At 45.7% G+C, this 17,168-nt stretch overlaps 1 protein-coding gene across 1 annotated transcript in view; it reads right to left on the reverse strand.

Annotated features, from left to right (window-relative positions):
* Positions 1-886: 886 nt before the first annotated feature.
* EMP2 (epithelial membrane protein 2) overlaps positions 887-17,168 on the reverse strand; it is a 47,657-nt gene continuing 31,375 nt past the window's right edge. The window contains exons 2-5 of the mRNA XM_049902960.1: positions 15,942-16,074; positions 13,652-13,742; positions 9,105-9,251; positions 887-5,072 (exon numbers count right to left, since the gene is read on the reverse strand). Of these exons, the coding sequence (XP_049758917.1) occupies positions 4,885-5,072; positions 9,105-9,251; positions 13,652-13,742; positions 15,942-16,019 (504 nt within the window). The 5' untranslated portion in view covers positions 16,020-16,074 and the 3' untranslated portion in view covers positions 887-4,884. The remainder of the gene's footprint in view (positions 5,073-9,104; positions 9,252-13,651; positions 13,743-15,941; positions 16,075-17,168) is intronic.

The raw sequence follows: 17,168 nt of genomic DNA on the forward strand, positions 1-17,168 counted from the left end.
AATATCTAAACAGATGAATGTGACTATGTTCTGATAAATCCTTATTTATGGACACTGAAATTTGAACTTCATATCATTATCATGTGTCTTGAAGTATCATTTCATTTTTTTCCAACCACTGAAAAATATAAAAACCATTTCTAGCTCATGAGCCAAATAAAAATAGGCGGCGGGCCAGATTTGGCCCTTGGGCTGTATTTTTCCAGCCCCTAGATTAGACCAAGACAGGATCCCCGTTTGAAGTGTCTTCCCAGCCCCTTTTCTGTAGGAAGTTCCTACAGGACTGTGCACCCTGGCATCTGTGTTTATATAATATCGCCCCACCCCTACTCCAGTCATTATTGGAACAATGATGAACATGTGACCCAAGATAGACCAATCAGGATCTAACTCCTGGAAACTTGAGATTGGGACCAAAATAGTCTAGATCAGGGCAGAGCCTAAGTTTATCATTATGTACCTGACATCTAGGACAGTGCTGTGTCATTGTGGATATAGGAATATTTGTTGGATGAACGAATGAGAGAATGAATGAATTTTAGGTTGATTTCCTGATGAAAGAAATATAAAATTGAGTGCTGTAGGATGACCACCACCCATCTGCCAAGTGGACCAAAAAAAAAAAAAAAAAACTCCTAAAAACACAAATATGGACCATGGCCCATGGAGGTTTTAGTTTGCAACCCCTGTGTGGAGGCAAGGAAATATGCAGTTCCCTCGATAGCTAGTTTTTACTGTTTTTGCCATTCCTTGGACAAAAATCAAAGATCTCTCTCAAGTGACTTTTTCATTTTTCAGCACAGTACATTACAGAAATAGTCTGACTTTTGTCATCACCCCACTCTTTAAAGAAGAGGTCTTTATTAAATACAAACTAAAGAATAGAAATGGCTACATAATTTATGAGAACCAGTGTGTAGTGGTTAAGAGCTATAGCTGATAACCAAAAGCTAGGCAGTTCAACTCCACCAGCCACTCCTTGGAAACCCAGTGGGGCACTTCTACTACGTCCTATAGGGTCACTATGAGTTGGAGTTGACTCGATGACAATGGGTTTTTAGCGCAAAAGGAAAACACAGGGCTACTTGTTCAAATAGCATTAAGAATTTTAGGATGGCAAGAATACATTATTCAACCAAGCATGAGGGCCCTTCGAAGAGTGGGGCCCGGTGTGACTGCACAGGCTGAACACTCATGAAACCAGTCCCGTTAAAGAAGCCGAGGGAGGCTGTCCTAGGAAGATTTGCCAGTCATCAATTGTTCGCTGTGAAAGCCATCTATTATCCTCTTGATTAGAAATCTAAATGACCCCCTGCCTCCCAAAATGTTTTTCCTCTACTTGCTAGCACTTTTCCCTAAATGTTACCACAGCTGGGAACATGAGAGTCTGTTGCTCTGGGAAATTTGGTTTTAAACTTTATTTTTCATGTACACTTTCAGATTATACAAAACATAGAAAAAGGACTATTTTAAAGGCACATTAAGTAGAAAGAATCTAACTACCCTAAAATCACATTTGTTCCCAAACCAAGATTCAGATTTAGCTTTTAGGCCTGTCCCTAGCATCTCTTCCACCACCACTGTCTCCCAATATACACAACTGTACAACTTGCTGGATTGTAAGTAATCTTTAAACTATTAGCAACTTTAGTTAATTCCCCACCAAGGCACATTTGAAACTGATACAGCATCCATCGGGCTACTGTGTTTACACACGGGCTTGGAGTTCCAGGTTTCTTCATCATCAGTTAATACTGAGCTTCCTAACGTGAGCGTGTTCGTTAGGGCTGGGCACACAGGTAAGCAACCTGGAGCAGGGAGTGTAACGGAATGGAGGTGGTCCCCAAGTTTCCCGTATTCAGGATGTGTATATACATTCACGCAGAGTAACAAGGTGAGCGCTCTCCAAACTCACTGGAGCACAGACCCAAAGGAATTTTAATGCAAATAACAAAATGAGTTAGTTTGTCTCCATCATGTAGCCCCTCAATGAAAGAATTACAGTACTTCATAAAAATGTCATAAAATGCACAAACTGCAGTTCCTTCAAATACAGTTGTTATCAGAGTAAGGTAATATGTTTGGTCCTAATAGTATCTGCTTCTTGGATGTCTTAGCTAATTTTTTTTTTTTTTGCATAACTTGATAACTGATAATAAGCATCAAGGGAGGGCCTGTCCTATGGACAGGTAAAAACATTAGGCATTTTTGCCCTGATGCTATCACTTTTTTTCTCCACTTTCCAAATGCATGTGTCACACAGTAAATAAAAGGCATCTCTCATGTCTCAAGGAACCTCAGTACCCCAGGTGGATGTAAGCACCGAGTGCTGCTTAGTAGTGACAACCAGCCAAGAATACCCATAGGGTCGTTTTGGAGTATATTCAACAGAAATGTTCACGTACCCCTGAAGTCTTTTGTGAAGGGAATTCATGCATTGCTTGCTGATTAGGGCTTCCAGCTCTCCAGTTCTAAGGTGTTGTTTGTGTCCATTGTGACTACCAGAAAATTCTAGAAAAGCCACCTCAGTTGAAAGCTTGGGGGCACTTTAGACCCCACTCCCTCCATGAGGCTCATGCAGTATCCTGCAAACTCCAGGGCTATGACCCTACTCCTGCCCGCAACATGTCTAATGACAGTTTTCCATGGAGGCAGGAGGTGACAGTTTGTCCTGTCTCTGTCCCCATATCACCCTGTACTGTACTGGTGGCCTCTCATGGGGAGCGAATCCTGTCTCAGAGGCTGCAATCTCCATGAGGGCAGGGAGAAACATCTGGATTTGCTCCCACTTGTATTTTAAGGACCTCGCACAGTGCCTGGAACATAGTAAATGTTCAGTATTTTTTGCTGAAAATGAATAAATGAGTGAGTGAGAGAGCAAATGAAGAGAAAACCCAATCCAACACTGAAAAGGCATCCATGGTGGTACAAAAACCATTCAAATTTGACATCTCCCCAATTTCATTACTTAGCAGAAGGTCAAGTGCCCATCTATTGCCGTCGAGTCAATTCTGACTCTTCAAGTGCAAAAGCATTTAAATAGCACCAGTGCTGAGATGGGACGGACAAGTCAGACCTCCCCAGCAACATGCTCCAAACATGAGGAAAAAAACATTGAGGTGCAAAGACCTGCTTCCATAGGGCATTTCCTGGGGTCGTCTGCGTTGCCATTGTGCTTTTATACCTAAACACAAACTCCCAAACGCTGTGTTTCTCAGTAGTCTTGGAATCACCAATATTCCTTAACAATACTCCCAAGCTTCACTCAGACCCTGCCAACAAAGCCTGAGAACCTCAGCTCTTTGGGACTCTTTTGCTTCTTCACTTGCTGTCAGAACCACAGAACCCTCCACAGAAGGAAGTATTCTCTGACTGTAACACAGACGGGCACTGCCCAGCAAGTGCCATCTGCAGTAGCTAGACGGTGCTATATTTAGGGGCATTTAAAAATGAGCATGCATAAAGTAGGTTCCCTCCCACCCCATGGGCCTCTATTTTCAGTCCATGATTGGGTTCTTTGAAGCCTGCATCATGGTTTGTAATTATTTTTCTTAATTAGTTTTTAGCCTGTCTCCCCCACTAGACTGTGAGCCTCAGGAGAAGAAAGAGTGTCCCCTATGCCTGGCACACATCCAGTATTTGATAGTTTCTGTTGATGGATGGATGGTGGATGGGTCCTCTGAGGCTCTAGAAATCAGGGATAGTAGAGGCTACCCGACCTTAGAATACAGGGCAGGAAGAGAAGTGAGGGGCCTTCCAGGCTAGGGTGCAGGAGGTGGCACTAGCCAGGTGTCTGGCTACAGGGATGGATGGCGGGGAACTGGAGTTAGGTGGCCCCGAGGCAAACAGCTGTGGAAGAGATAGCGAAGAATAAAGGCCAAGGTTTTGACCAGCAGTGGGGTCTAGACCCACTTCCTCAACGTTTGTGAGGCAAGTCTGCCCACCTAACCCTGGGCCTGATGTTCCCACCTTTAATGTACCTAAGCATCACCCAAGGAGCTCATTGTAAATGCAGATTCCCCAGCCCTAGCCCTGAAGACTCTGATTTAGTGTGTCTAGAGAGGGGCTCGATGGTTTGCATTTTTAAAGGTGCCTAGGGGATCACATTTTGAGATTCCTTGCCTTAGGGTGAGGCCCTGGTGGCACAGTGGTTAAATGTTTGGCTGCTAACCAAAAGGTCAGTAGTTTGAATCCACCGGTCACTCCTTGAAAACCCTATGGGGCAGTTCTACTCTGTCCTATAGGGTTGCTATGAGTTGGAATCAACTCGAAGGCAACGGGTTTTGGATTGCTTAGGGTAAGCCTAAATCTGACACCAAGGTTAAAAGTCACCTTCCTGAAGATGAGCAAATATGGGTGGCCCTTAACCAACCAATTCCCAGCCCATTACAGGAGGGCTGGGGCTCTGGTTCGGAGAGAGAATACCAGGGTCTTCCCCTATGTCTCACACAGAACTTGGACTCAACATCTGAGGAGGTCTGCATCCCTTACCCAAACCCCTCCTAATCCCACCTTCTACCACCAACATAGAGATTTTAGGGAAGGGAAGCTGAGGTGAGGTATTTGTCCCCAGATACCTGGCTTCCTTGACCTCTTGTCACATCACATCCCCGTGGTTAAGAATGGTCTTGCTGAGCAAACTGGATATTCGGTTTTATCTTATTGAAACTCTGAAATGGGCAGTTCTGAATATCAGACTTCATAGTCTATGATCTGATCTCAAGAATGCAAAAAAAAAAATTTTTTTTTTCTTGGCTTCTAAAGGAAACAATATATTTGCTAGAAAAACCACCAAAAAAAAAAAAAAAAAAAAGGATTATATACAAAATGGTTATTTGAATGTGGATTCTGTAGTGCAGGGAAAGCAACCTAGCTCCCAGGGTTTTATTTGCGCTTCCTCAATATTAGATACATGATGCCACTGATGAAGGTGAAAGCAAAGGCCACCCAAGCCAGGATGAAGGCGTAGCCGTATCTGCCCTCCGAGGTCAGGGAGTAAAACTCAGAATTCTGCTCGTGAAGGTCCTTGCGCCGGTCAGTGTAAATGGAAGCTGCGATCATGACACAGAGGCCTGCCAGGAAGAAAGCAAAGGAAAAATAAATCACAGGCCGAGGTGCATCGTGGGCATCTGAGGGGTATGGGATCAAGCTGAAGACTCCCTTTAGTTTTTATTATTATTAGGTATTTACCTTAGCCTATTGGAGTCCTTGGGTGCTACAAACGGTTAATGCACTAGGCTGCTATGGGAAAGGTTGTTGGTACGATTCCACCCGGAAGAGGTAGGAAGTCCTGGTGATGTCCTGAAAAATCAGCCCCTGAAAACCCTTCGGAGCACAATTCTACTCTGACGCACATGGTATCATCGTGTGTGGGGTCAGCTCAATAGCAACTGATTCTGGTATTTTCACCTATTAAAATTATTACAATATTTTGTGGCAGAATGTTGCTGTTTACCTTGTAGCCATTCCCTCCTCATCTTTGCTAGCTGAACCCAATTTTTTGGGGCAGCCGTGTCCCCAGCCCAGAGGATAAGTCATAATTGGTCTGAGCCAGGGGTAAGCCAGATAATATTTTGGGCTTTGCCGGCCATACGGCCTCTCTTGCAACTACTCAGTTCTGCTGTTGTGGCAGGAAAGCAGCCATAGACAATACATATGCAAACGAGCCTCCTTGTGTTCCAATAAAACTATTCACAAAGACAAGCAGCAAGTTGGATTTGGCCTGTGAACCATAGCTTGCCAATTCCTGATCTAAGCCAGCCTTAGCAATCCTGTTCTCTTTGTTAGGGTTTACGGATCTGTACGCGTCCCAGTTTTGGCCATGTAAAATCCTTCAGTGAAAAATTTTACTCCCTGAAGATAAGGGATGAGAAAGCATTTTTTTTTGCTGTATTTTCCCTTACTTGCTGCTTTAGATACTTCCAGAATTTTTGGTGCTGCTGCAGCCTTCCTGGGCCCATGAGGGGGACATCACCAACACTCTGAAGATGATAAAAGGATGGAAAGAGTGGGGGTTCTTGATGCTGTTGAGCTGCCAAACCACCCCTGGTACCTTCCGTCTCCGTACTAATTGTTAGTAAAAAACAATTCACCATTTATGACTGAAGGAGCTGTTGATTGGCTTTTCTATTACTTGCGGCCATTACAATCTTGAAATTCACAGACATTAGTGCCGGGATGAGGTTAAGTACCATGATTTTCCTTGGGGGACCTACCCCTCTCCCTTGCCAGGCTATTTTGGTGGGACTGCCATCAAGGTGCCCAGACTTCCTCTGGCCCAGGACTGGGTGAGTGAGACAGCCTTCACCAATCAGACTCTCTTTCCTGTAAATTTGAGTCTAGAGAAGAGTGACACTGTCAGGTTCCAACAGTATCTTCCTGAAGCGACTGCCCATCAATTCCTGCTGCCTGGATCTTCTTTCCAAGACCTGGTGTTTCAGCTTTTCCTCTGATTCTTGCCTTGAGCTCCCCCAGAATCTCGCCTCTTATTTAGTGCTTGCACCTGAAATCCTTGACTGATACAGCACCTAAACACTATGAGGGCTTGGGACAGACAGAGGAGGGACAGGTCTTTGGACTAGAAAATGGGGAGAATGAAGTATTACAGAAGGAAATGGGGGATGTGACTCACATATCAAAATATGGGGTATATACGTATATACATACACACACATGTTATTGTTAGGTGCCGTCGAGTCAGTTCCGACTCTTAGTGACCATTGTGCAACAGAGGAAAACACTGCGCAGTCTGGTCCCTGTACCATCCTCACAATCGTCATTATGCTTGAGCCCATTGTTGCAGCCACTGTTGTCAATCCATGTTGGTGAGGGTCTTCCTCTTTTTCATTGACCCTCTACTGTACCAAGTCCTTCTCCAGGGACTTGTCCCTCCTGATAACATGTTGTTGAGTTGGCTCCAACTCATGGTGACCTTAGGTATAAGAGAACAAAACTCTGGTCCTGCGCCATCTTCATGATTGTTGGGATCGTTGCTATGTTTGAGGCCTCTGTTATGGCTATTGCGTGTATATATGTCTGTGCGTGTGGTGTATATGTATACACATATATTTGTTGTTAGTAGCCGTGTATGTGTATATATAGACACACACACATATACTCACACACATATATATACACATTTTTATACACACATACACGTATTTCAGAGAAAAGTGTGTGTGTATATATATATATATCAGGGTAATCAGTTTTGACTGAATTGCCTTACAGATGAATGGAGAAGTGGAGAAAATGACAGGAAGTAAACTTCAATTAGTAGCTCCCCAAGTCCCCACCCTGCATGTTAAGTGACGGGAATCAACTGCCTTGATGGGTAAGTAGATACAGAGAAAATAAGGAAGGATAGAGAGCAGACACCTCCACTGGGCAAATCACGTCCCCTCTTTCAGCCTCATTTGGTCTGGGTCACTGCCTCCAAATGCTTGGCCCATGCACAGGAGATTCTTCTGAAGTACAAATCCCTATGTTCCAACACGGCAGATTCTGATTCAGGAGGTCTGGGATGGGGCCTAGGGAATCTGTACTACCACCCCCATCTGTCAGTTTGTCGTACGGTAGTGGCTTTCATGTTGCTGTGATGCTGGAAGCTATACCACCGGTGTTTCAAATACAGCAGAGTCACCCATGGTGGACAGGTTTCAGTGAAGCTTCCAGACTAAGACAGTGAAGAAAGGCTCCTGATGATCTACTTCTGAAAATTAGCCAATGAAAATCTTATAGATCACAACAGAGTATTGTCTGATATGGTGCTGGAAGATGAGCCCCCCAGTTTGGAAGGCACTCAAAATACACAGTGGCCATAGCAATGAACTTGAATATATCAGTGATCATGAAGATGTTGGGCAACGTTTCGTTCTGTTGTACACAGGGTCGCCATGAGTCAGAGCCAATCCAACGGCAATTAACAACAACAATCTGTACTTCAAAAGGTCCCCAGAGGGATTCTCATAGACTGGAGTGGGAATTACAGGACTGAGTGACCTTTCACACCTGACATGCTTTAATTCTCTGCCAAGAGCAAATTAAGGTCCTGACCCAGTAGGGGAACCTAAGCCCTGTAGGGGTAGTACCCTGGCCTTGCAGCTTAAGTGCCCCATGGGGAGTGCTGGAGGTCACCAACTGACCTACAGGGTTCCTGGGATCCGGGGCTTTCTGTTTTGAAACTGGGACAGTCACAGGCAAGTTGGGATGAGTGGGTCACCCTCATGTGCTAGTGGCTGTGCTCAGGCTGTGCTGAGGGATGGACTTGACTCCAGGATGGACGGAATGGAGTGTAGGCATGGAGGGTGGTGGGAGGAGGGGGTTAGAACAAGGGTGTGGACTGGCTCCGAGTCCCAGATTTCTTGTCCTTATCAAGCTATCATGAACTCTCGATCAGAAAGCACCATGAAAAGGGCTCCTAATTTTACGTCATCAGAAGGCTTGAAATCTTTGCTGAGAACAACAACAAAAGGATCATGTGTGGCGTGAGGCTTCCTCATCCAATCTCAGCCTGGCTAACATTCGCAAGTAGGAAAAAGTGGACTGAGACAGCATCTTTTTTTCTCAAGTTCCTTTAGGATTGATGCTGGGTCTTGTTCCTCATCTGTGGCACCTGCCCAGGTCTGGTCCAACGTGGACACTTCTGTCACTGCCTAGCCTAAAACCTGCTGCTGGCTTCCTACCAGCTTAGGACAAAGATCCTAATCCTGTCCCTGGTCTCCAAGACCCTACAGGGTCTGGGCCCACCCACCTCTCCGGCCTAGTTCCTGCCACGCTCTCCCATCTCCCTCCATGCTCCTGATGTGCTCGCCCATCTCCACACTCCAGCCAAACTGGCCAGCTCTCAGCCTCTGTCATCACAGGGCTTCAGACCTGCCATTCCCTCGGCCTGGCATACTCTCCTGTGCCAAGAGAGAACATTCTAGACACAACTCCTATTTACCCTACAGATCCTAGATCAGGCCTCCTGTCTTCAGGATGCCTTCCCTGACCACCACTGCATGGTAGCCAGCTTCTCCTTCCAAAGTCCTCCCCTTCCATCCTCCTCCTGACTTCTGGCTGGGAAGGGAGTGCTTCCCCAGGAAGCCCATCATTTTACTTACAGGACATGAGCTGGATGATGGAGGTTAAGACAAATCTCTCTCCTTGCTTGAGACGAAAGAGCTGGAGCACGAAAATCAGGAAGGCGATGCAGCAGAGGATGGTGGAAAGGATCATGGTGGCTTGGACGGCCTGCAGGGTGGCGTACTCTGGGGGGAAAGGACAAGAGCACACGATGAAGACTGTAGACCATCCTGGGCCCCTGGGGCTTGGCAATCCCCATGACAGCTCTGGAGTGGGGATGATCGGAAGCCAAAGTGCAAGTGTTCTCGTGGTCATCTGCAGGGTATAGGCACAAGGGTAGCCAAAAGGGCCTAGACCCACCACCCTCTAGTGTCCACTCGTGCACTTGACCACAGGGCCTCAACTTCCTTATTGGGAAAATGGAGCGAATACCATCCACTCTGCACTCCTGGACCTGTGAGACCAGAGATGGGAAAGGGCTTCATGGATGAGAGATTTAGAGGGTTACCCTTATGACTGCCACTTAGGAGAAGAAAAAGTGAGTTCCTTTTTTCAGATTAGCTTTAACAAAGAGATGGGCATGGGGGGTCTGGGCTCCATACAGGGAGGTTTCAATGGAGAAAGGAGAGAACAAAGTCTGGGGTGGTAGATTTTGCGTGAAGGGGGACCGCTGAAGCTCCACAGGGCATGTAGAGAAGTGGCTAAGCATGGTCCAGGGAGCCACTGCCCAGGCTGCAGCTTCCTCATCTATAAAATGGGGGTGCTAATATCTCCCACCTCACCAAGTTGGGGAGGTTAAGTGAATTCTCTGAAGGCTTTTAGGGGGGTGCTGCAGGGAGGAGGTCCTTTGTAGCACCCTGCTAAGATGACATGAGGGGACAGTGCCCAGAGCCGCGGAGGAAACCTAAGGCAAACCTTCCTGGTTTTTTGTTTTGTTTGTAGTTTTGCCTGAAACCGACTGTAGGGAAGCATTATCTGTAAGTACTCCCCGAAATGCTTAGAGGTGGGTCCGAACACATTCTGGCTGCACATTCGAATCATACCCAGGCTATACCCAGGCTCCTTAAGAAACCAGACCCCTCCCTCTCCCACAAATACACACCGCAGGGCTCCAACTGTATGACTCCGGTTATATGATATTCAGGAACAGATGAATTAAACTCTAGTGACAGAAATCAGAAGGTGGTTGCCTTCGGGACAGGGGGTGGTGAGGATTGGCTGGAAAGGACCTGAGGGAACTTTCTAGGGGTGGTGGGAATGTTCTCTATCTTGTTTGGGTTGGTGGTTACAAGCGTGTATACAGTTGTCAAAACTCACTGACCTGAACCCTTTAGTAGTGTACATTTTCTTGTATGTAAATTATAGCTCCATTAAAAAAACAAAAAAAACGGCCCAGCCAGGCGGCTCCCCAGATGAAATAAACCAGAATATCTGACCAGGCATGAGTGGTTTTTAAAGCTCCCCAGGGAATTCCAGTGTTGGCCAAGGTCGTGACTCTAAGCTGAGAGCGATGCTTCCCAATTTGCCTGATCCCAGGAATCACCTGGGTGCTTGTAAAAAAAACCAGATTCCTGAGCTTCTCCCCTTGGAGAGTCAGATACGGATGTTATGCTGTGGGCTACAGGAATTTGTATGTTTAGCAAATACCTCAGGTGATTCCTATGGTAGGGCAAATATGGCTTTAGGGAAAAAATAAGGAGCCCTGGTGGTGCTCAGTCAGCAATTCCAATCCCCTAGTGGCTCCACAGGAGAAAGACCAGACGATCTGCTCCCATAAAGATGGCAGCCTAGAAAACCCTATGGAGTAGTTCTACTCTGTCACACGGGGTCGCTATGAGTTGAAATCAACTCAACAGCTCCCAACAACAACAACAGGGTACAAATATGGATACATTTTTTTAAAAACAGGGTTTCTCAAAGTTGTGTGTGTGCGTGTGTGTGTAATATACCACTGATGACACATGAGATTAGTTAGGTAGTACCCAATCAGGGCACTGAACAACAGAAACTCACTTAATGAGGGAGGTTTGCTTTGCATTTCTTGTTTAGACGTTTCTAATGAGCTCCACTTGGGCTTTAGCACGTTCATAACCTCAGTTTGTGCAGTTTTTTTTTTTTTTTTTAAACAAGTACCAGCAATAGGCCTAGAGCCTTCAGGAGGAAAGCATGTTTGGCTAGAATTTAATAACAGCATTTGGTTTTCAAGGTAATATTTCATTTTTAAGTTGTCCTTCTTTTATTGCAGGTGGTACCAGCTTATCATTTACAGCAGGGGTGTAAAGTTCCCTTTAAAATAAATTTATGTAAGGAAAAAGTGAGCTGTTTTACACTAAGGATCGGCAAACTTTTTCTGTAAAGGGCTAGAAAGTAAAAATTTGAGGCTCACTGATACCTGCGACAATATGGATGAACCTCGAAAACATTATGCTAAGTGAAAGAAGCCAAACACAAAAATATCATATGATTCCATTTATATAAATATCTAAGTAGGCAAATCCATAGTAACAGGAAGCATATTGGTGGTGGCGAGGGGCTGGGGGCTTGGGGAAGTTGGGGAGTGACTCCTGTTGGGTACAGGGTTCCTTTTGGGATGCTGAGAATGTTCTGGAACTAGATAGAGGTGGTGGTTACACAACAGTGTGAGTGCACTAAAGGCCACTGAACTGTGCACTTTTAAATGGTTCATTTTATATTATGTGAATTTTACCTCAATAAAAAACACGTCTAAATCATATTTTAAGCTTGGCAGGCCACACAGTCTCTTATCACATATTCTTTGTTTTCTTGTTTTGTTCTCTTTTTGTCTAAAAAAAACCAACCTCTTAAAAAGGTAAAAGCCACTCGTAGTTCATGGGCCTTACAAAAGGAGGCCTAGGGCCGACCCTGGCTTTAAAGAAAAATAAGGCATGAATCATTCCACGTGTGGGATGTGGCGCACAAAAGATAGAGGCTTGGAAACACTGCCACAGAGCAAAGCAGGCCCTCCCAGCTGACCAGACATAACGGTGACATATAGACACAGACAGAGCACAGGGGAGAATGGCTGGTCAGGAGTCAGCATGGCAGATAAACAGCTGAAACCAAAAACCAAACCCACTGCCACTGAGTCGATTGCAACTCATAGCGACCATATAGGACAGAATAGAGCTGCCCCATAGGGTTTCCAAGGCTGTAAATCTTTACGGAAGCAAACTGCCACATCTTTCTCTCGTGGAGTGGCTGCTGGGTTCAAACTGCTGACCTTTTTGGTTGGCGGTCGAGCACTTTAACCACTGCGCAATCAGGGCTCACTTAAACAGAGCCCACGGTGTGACTGGTTGCACCACATGGTTAAGATGGAGCTGCTCAAGTCTAGATTGGAATTCTGGCTCCAACATTTGCTCCTGGCTCTGTGGCCTTGGGTAATTTAACCTCTCTGTGCCTCAGTTTCCCCACGTTAAAATGGGTCCAACAGTCCCTGCCTGATACGTGTGTAATGGACTTAGCCCAGTGCTCAGCAGTAAACCTACAGTAAACAATGTCTCCTATTTGACTTTTGCTGCTGTAATTATGAATGTTCATGTCATTATTGAGTGCATGGTGAGACTTCAGGACCCAGTAAGAAGGGTCTCTTGCTCCCCAAATAAGGTAGCGGGTTTCAGAAGACACACACACACACACACACACACACAGATGTGCACACACCCATGCACACATACACAAAGATGCCCAGGTAAATTTGCATATCACATTAGCAGTGACTATTTTTTTTTTTTAGTATAAATATGTCCCATACAATATTTTGGATATACTTAAACTAAAAAATTATTTGTTGTTTAAAGGAAATGCAGGTTTAACTGGGCGTCTTGTACTTTATCAGGCAACCTGAACCCCAAAGTGCCTCTCCCAGTGGTTCTACACACCTGAAATTTCTTCAGAAGAAAACAGAACCATTTGTTCCACAATGATAGAGGGTAGTTAGTGTGCTTTTTAGTAGGATTTTCCATATTTACAAAGTCCTTTCATGTACTTAAGCTCGTTTAATGAGGTAGGCTTGGCAGGTGTATTATCACTGCCTCCATTTTATAGACGAGGAAATTGAAATTCTGAGAGCTTCAATGACTTGCCCAAAGCCACACAGCTCATAAAAGGAACTAAGCCCACCCCCCTCCTGTTTTGCACAGCTTGGATAAGAGAAAATTCTGGATGAGGCTTTGCCAAGAAATAGGGAAGTGAGAGGTTCAACTTATCCTGCCTTCCCTTTACCCTTCTTGTCTAGGCTCCAATATCCACCATGCGAAGTCATGTTGAAGTCAGTTGTTGTGTGCCTTGATCCTGACTCAAAGCAACCCTACTCAGAGTAGAACTGCCCCACAAGGCAGCTATAATCTTTACACCAGTTCTTTTCTCCTACAGAGCAGCTGGTGGGTTCTAGTCGCTGATCTTTCAGTTAGCAGCCAAGTGCACTTTAACCATTGTGCTACCAGGGCTCCTTATGCAAAGTTAGTCTGGCCCACCTATCTGTGCTGTGAGTGGAGAGAGTGAGGAGTCTCAGAGAAGACTGAAGCCTTTCTCCTCTTATTCGGTGCATCTCGTTCACACTCACCATGATAGCTGTCATTGATCTCTGTACAATTTGTGTTGTTGACACAGACTCTCCAGATGTCTGCAAAGAACTCTTCTCCTACCCACCAGGCCTGTAACACAGAACAGAAGCAGGAGGAGAGGTTGTTCATGAATTATGCAAACACTGACTCCTACCTAGCTGTGAAGCACTTGGGTAAATATTTGGGACCTGTACTTCTCAAACTAATGTGTGGGAATCACCTGGGAAACTCCAGGGTCTGATTCAGGAGGTCTGGGGTGGGGCCTGAGATTTTGCATTCTGCATTTCTAACAAGCTCCAGGTGATGCTGGTGCTGCTGGTTGGCTAAGGGATTAGATAATCCGAGCTCTTTTGGGGACCTGAAGGGGAGATAAGGCTCAATTGGCAGTAACAGAGCAGCGAACAGACTACCTTCCAGTCGATTCTGACTCTGACAACCCCATGTGTGTCAGAGTAGAATGTGCTCTATAGGGTTTTCAGTGGCTGATCTTTTGGAAGCGGATCTCCAGGCCTTTCTTCTGAGGCTCCACAGGGTGAACCCAAACCTCCAGCCTTTCAGCTAGCTCCTGAGTGCGTAACCACTTGCACCACCCAGAGACTGCAACAGAATAGTAGATGGTGGTGTATTGCACACGAACTATATGGACAATATGATTGGGAAGATAGAAGAGGATGAAGCTTAGTAGGGGAGAGGCTGCTATGGACAGGAATGATCCAACAAGACTTTCCTGCCTTCAGCTCAATGCTTTAATTTCCCTCTGTGCTTGTGGTGTTCCCACCCCCAGAGGGCCTTCCTTAAGCCTAGAGTCCATATCTAAGTGACAGGGGCTCTGTGTTTCCTATAACAGCCATGGGCGCCACCAGCCATTCAGTCAGTGAATATTCACTGAGCTCCTAGGACATGCCCAGCCACCACTCAAGCACAGTTCCAAACATGATGGCAAAAGAGCTCATTCTGTGTCCTTTCAGTAAGTACTATGATAATATCAACACCCATGGGTGCTTGATAGGATTAAGTGGAGCTGTGGCTGATGGCTTTTCCACCCCCAAATGTCTGTTTATCTCTTTTACTGTGTCTGGGACCTTTCAGGATCCCCAAGAAGTAGAAAACCAAAAAAAAAAAAAACAGTTGCCATCCAGTCGAACCCGACTGATGGTGACCCCATGCGTGTCAGAGTAGAGCTGTGCTCCATAGGGCTTTTGGAAGCAGATCACCAGACCTTCCGAGGCACCCCTGGGTAGGTTCAAACTGCCAACCTTTTGGCCAGTGCTTAACCGCTTACACCACCCAGGGATTCCTGTAAACTGCAGATGACCTCTGTTAAAAAGCTTCACTTGCTATAAGGGGGGATAGTAATCCATGCCAACAGGCTAGTCATCAAATACATTCCTGCTTTATGGCTGGGAGCTGGATACTAAAACAAAAAAAAACCCACTGCCGTCGAGTCAATTCCGACTCATAGCGACCCTACAGGACAGAGTAGAACTGCCCCCATAGGGTATCCAAGGAGTGCCTGGTGGATTCAAACTGCCGACTTTTAGTTAGCAGCTGTGGCTCTTAACCGCTATGCCACCAGGGTTTGTTAAATTTCTTACAGCAGGAGGAGGGAAGGAGAGATTCGGGAAAGTTCCAAGCATGAGTTCTAGTGGGGAGGGCATGGCCAGATGGGCTGGCAACAAGGGATTCTGGCTGGTAAGAAGATGTGGGGAAGAGTAGGGGAGGACAGAGGTCACCTGGGGACCTAGCACAGTGGTCCTCAACTGGGGGTGGTTGTACCCCTGAGGGGACATTTGGCAATGTCTGAAGACATTTTTCATTGTCACACCTAGGGGTGGAAGTGCTATTGGCATCTCATGTGCAAAGGCCAGGGATGCTGCTAAATGCCTACAATGCACAGGACAGCCCCCACAACAAATAAAGATCCAGCCCAAAATACCAACAGTGCTGGCGTTGAGAAACTCTGATCTACGGAAGGACAGAATTCACGCAACATCCTTAAAGAGCTTCCCAAGGCCAAGGCACTAGGCCAGGCTCCGTGGAGAATCAGAGACCACAGGACAAATGTCCCTGCCCTGCAGGACCTGCCCATCCAAACTGAAACACAGATTGCTCCAGAATCCCCATACTTAGGTCACAAGTCCTCAGGTGCGGGCTGAAGACATGGGTAGGGTCTTCTTTGGGAGGGAGGACAACCCCAAATTGTGATCGCCCTGAGTGGGTTCTCCATCCCACCTCCATTGACTCTAGGAGTCCGGGCTTCTGAAACGGTTAAAGGAAAAGGGGACTTACGTTGTCGATGGTGGCGATGAAGAGCAAGGCCGCGGAGGTGATGTGGAAGACGATGATGAAAGCAAGAAGCACCAACATTTTCACAGGGCAACGTGGGGTGAGGGGGTACTTTTAAAGCCCAGAGAGAGAGGTTCTAAAAAGGGTAAGAGAGAAATTCAAATTTGTCAGTGACAAAACACTTTTAAAAAGAATCAACTTATAATGAGGTTTTAGAAAATGTAACCACAGCCCGATTATCACAATTAAAAAATCGAAGATCAATACTTTTATCTCATCTATAGTCCATTTTCGAATTTTTCTAACTGTCCCAGTACTGTCCTTTATAGCTTTTTCTTTTTTTCTGGTACAGTCAAATTCAAGGTGATATGCTTCATTTTGTTGTCCTGTCTCTTTGTTGTTGTTGCTGTTAGCTGCTGTCACGTTGCCCCAACTCATGGTGACTGTATGTACAACAGAACAAAACAATGCCCAGTCCTGTGCCATCTTCATAATCATTGCACACTCCAGTCCATCATTGCGGCCACAGTGTATTTCGAGTGTCTTCCAACCTGGAGGGCTCATCTTCCAGCGCTATGCTGGACAATGTTCTATGGTGATCATAGGTTTTCGTCGGTCAGTTTTCAGAAGTAGATCACCAGCTCTTTAGTCTGCCTTAGTCTTTAGCTCTGCTGAAACCTGTCCACCATGGGTGGCCCTGCTGGTATGTGAAATACCAGTGGCATAACTTCCAGCAACCCAGCAACACACAAGCAACTACAGTACGACAGACTGAGACGGTGGTAGTCTCTTTCGTCTCTTTTATTCTGTAATGGCTCCTCAGCCTTTCTTTGTCTTTTGTGACACTGGCATTATTTGAGAGCACTGACCATTTCTTTTGTAGAATGGCCCTCAGTTTGTGTGTGTTCTTTCCTCGTGACTGGATTGGGGTAACGCTTTCTGGGCAGGGATGCTTGGAGGAGCGATGCCATGTCGTTCTCAGCGCCTCACACCAGGAGGCAAGGAGGCTGGCTGCTCCATTAATGCTGCTGCTAACTTCCATCACTTGGTAAAGATTTGTCAGATTTCTCCACTGGACATTTTTCCTTTGCAGTTAAAAAGTAACTTGTGGGGAGATATTTTGAAACAATGCAAAGATGATATCTCTCATCAAACTTTCACCCAGTAGTTTGAATGTCCACTAATGTTTCTGAAGTAGATTAATTCATTTTAAATAGCTCTTTTCTGACT

This window comes from Elephas maximus, chromosome 12, assembly GCF_024166365.1.
Source record: "Elephas maximus indicus isolate mEleMax1 chromosome 12, mEleMax1 primary haplotype, whole genome shotgun sequence".
Lineage (NCBI taxonomy): Eukaryota > Metazoa > Chordata > Mammalia > Proboscidea > Elephantidae > Elephas > Elephas maximus.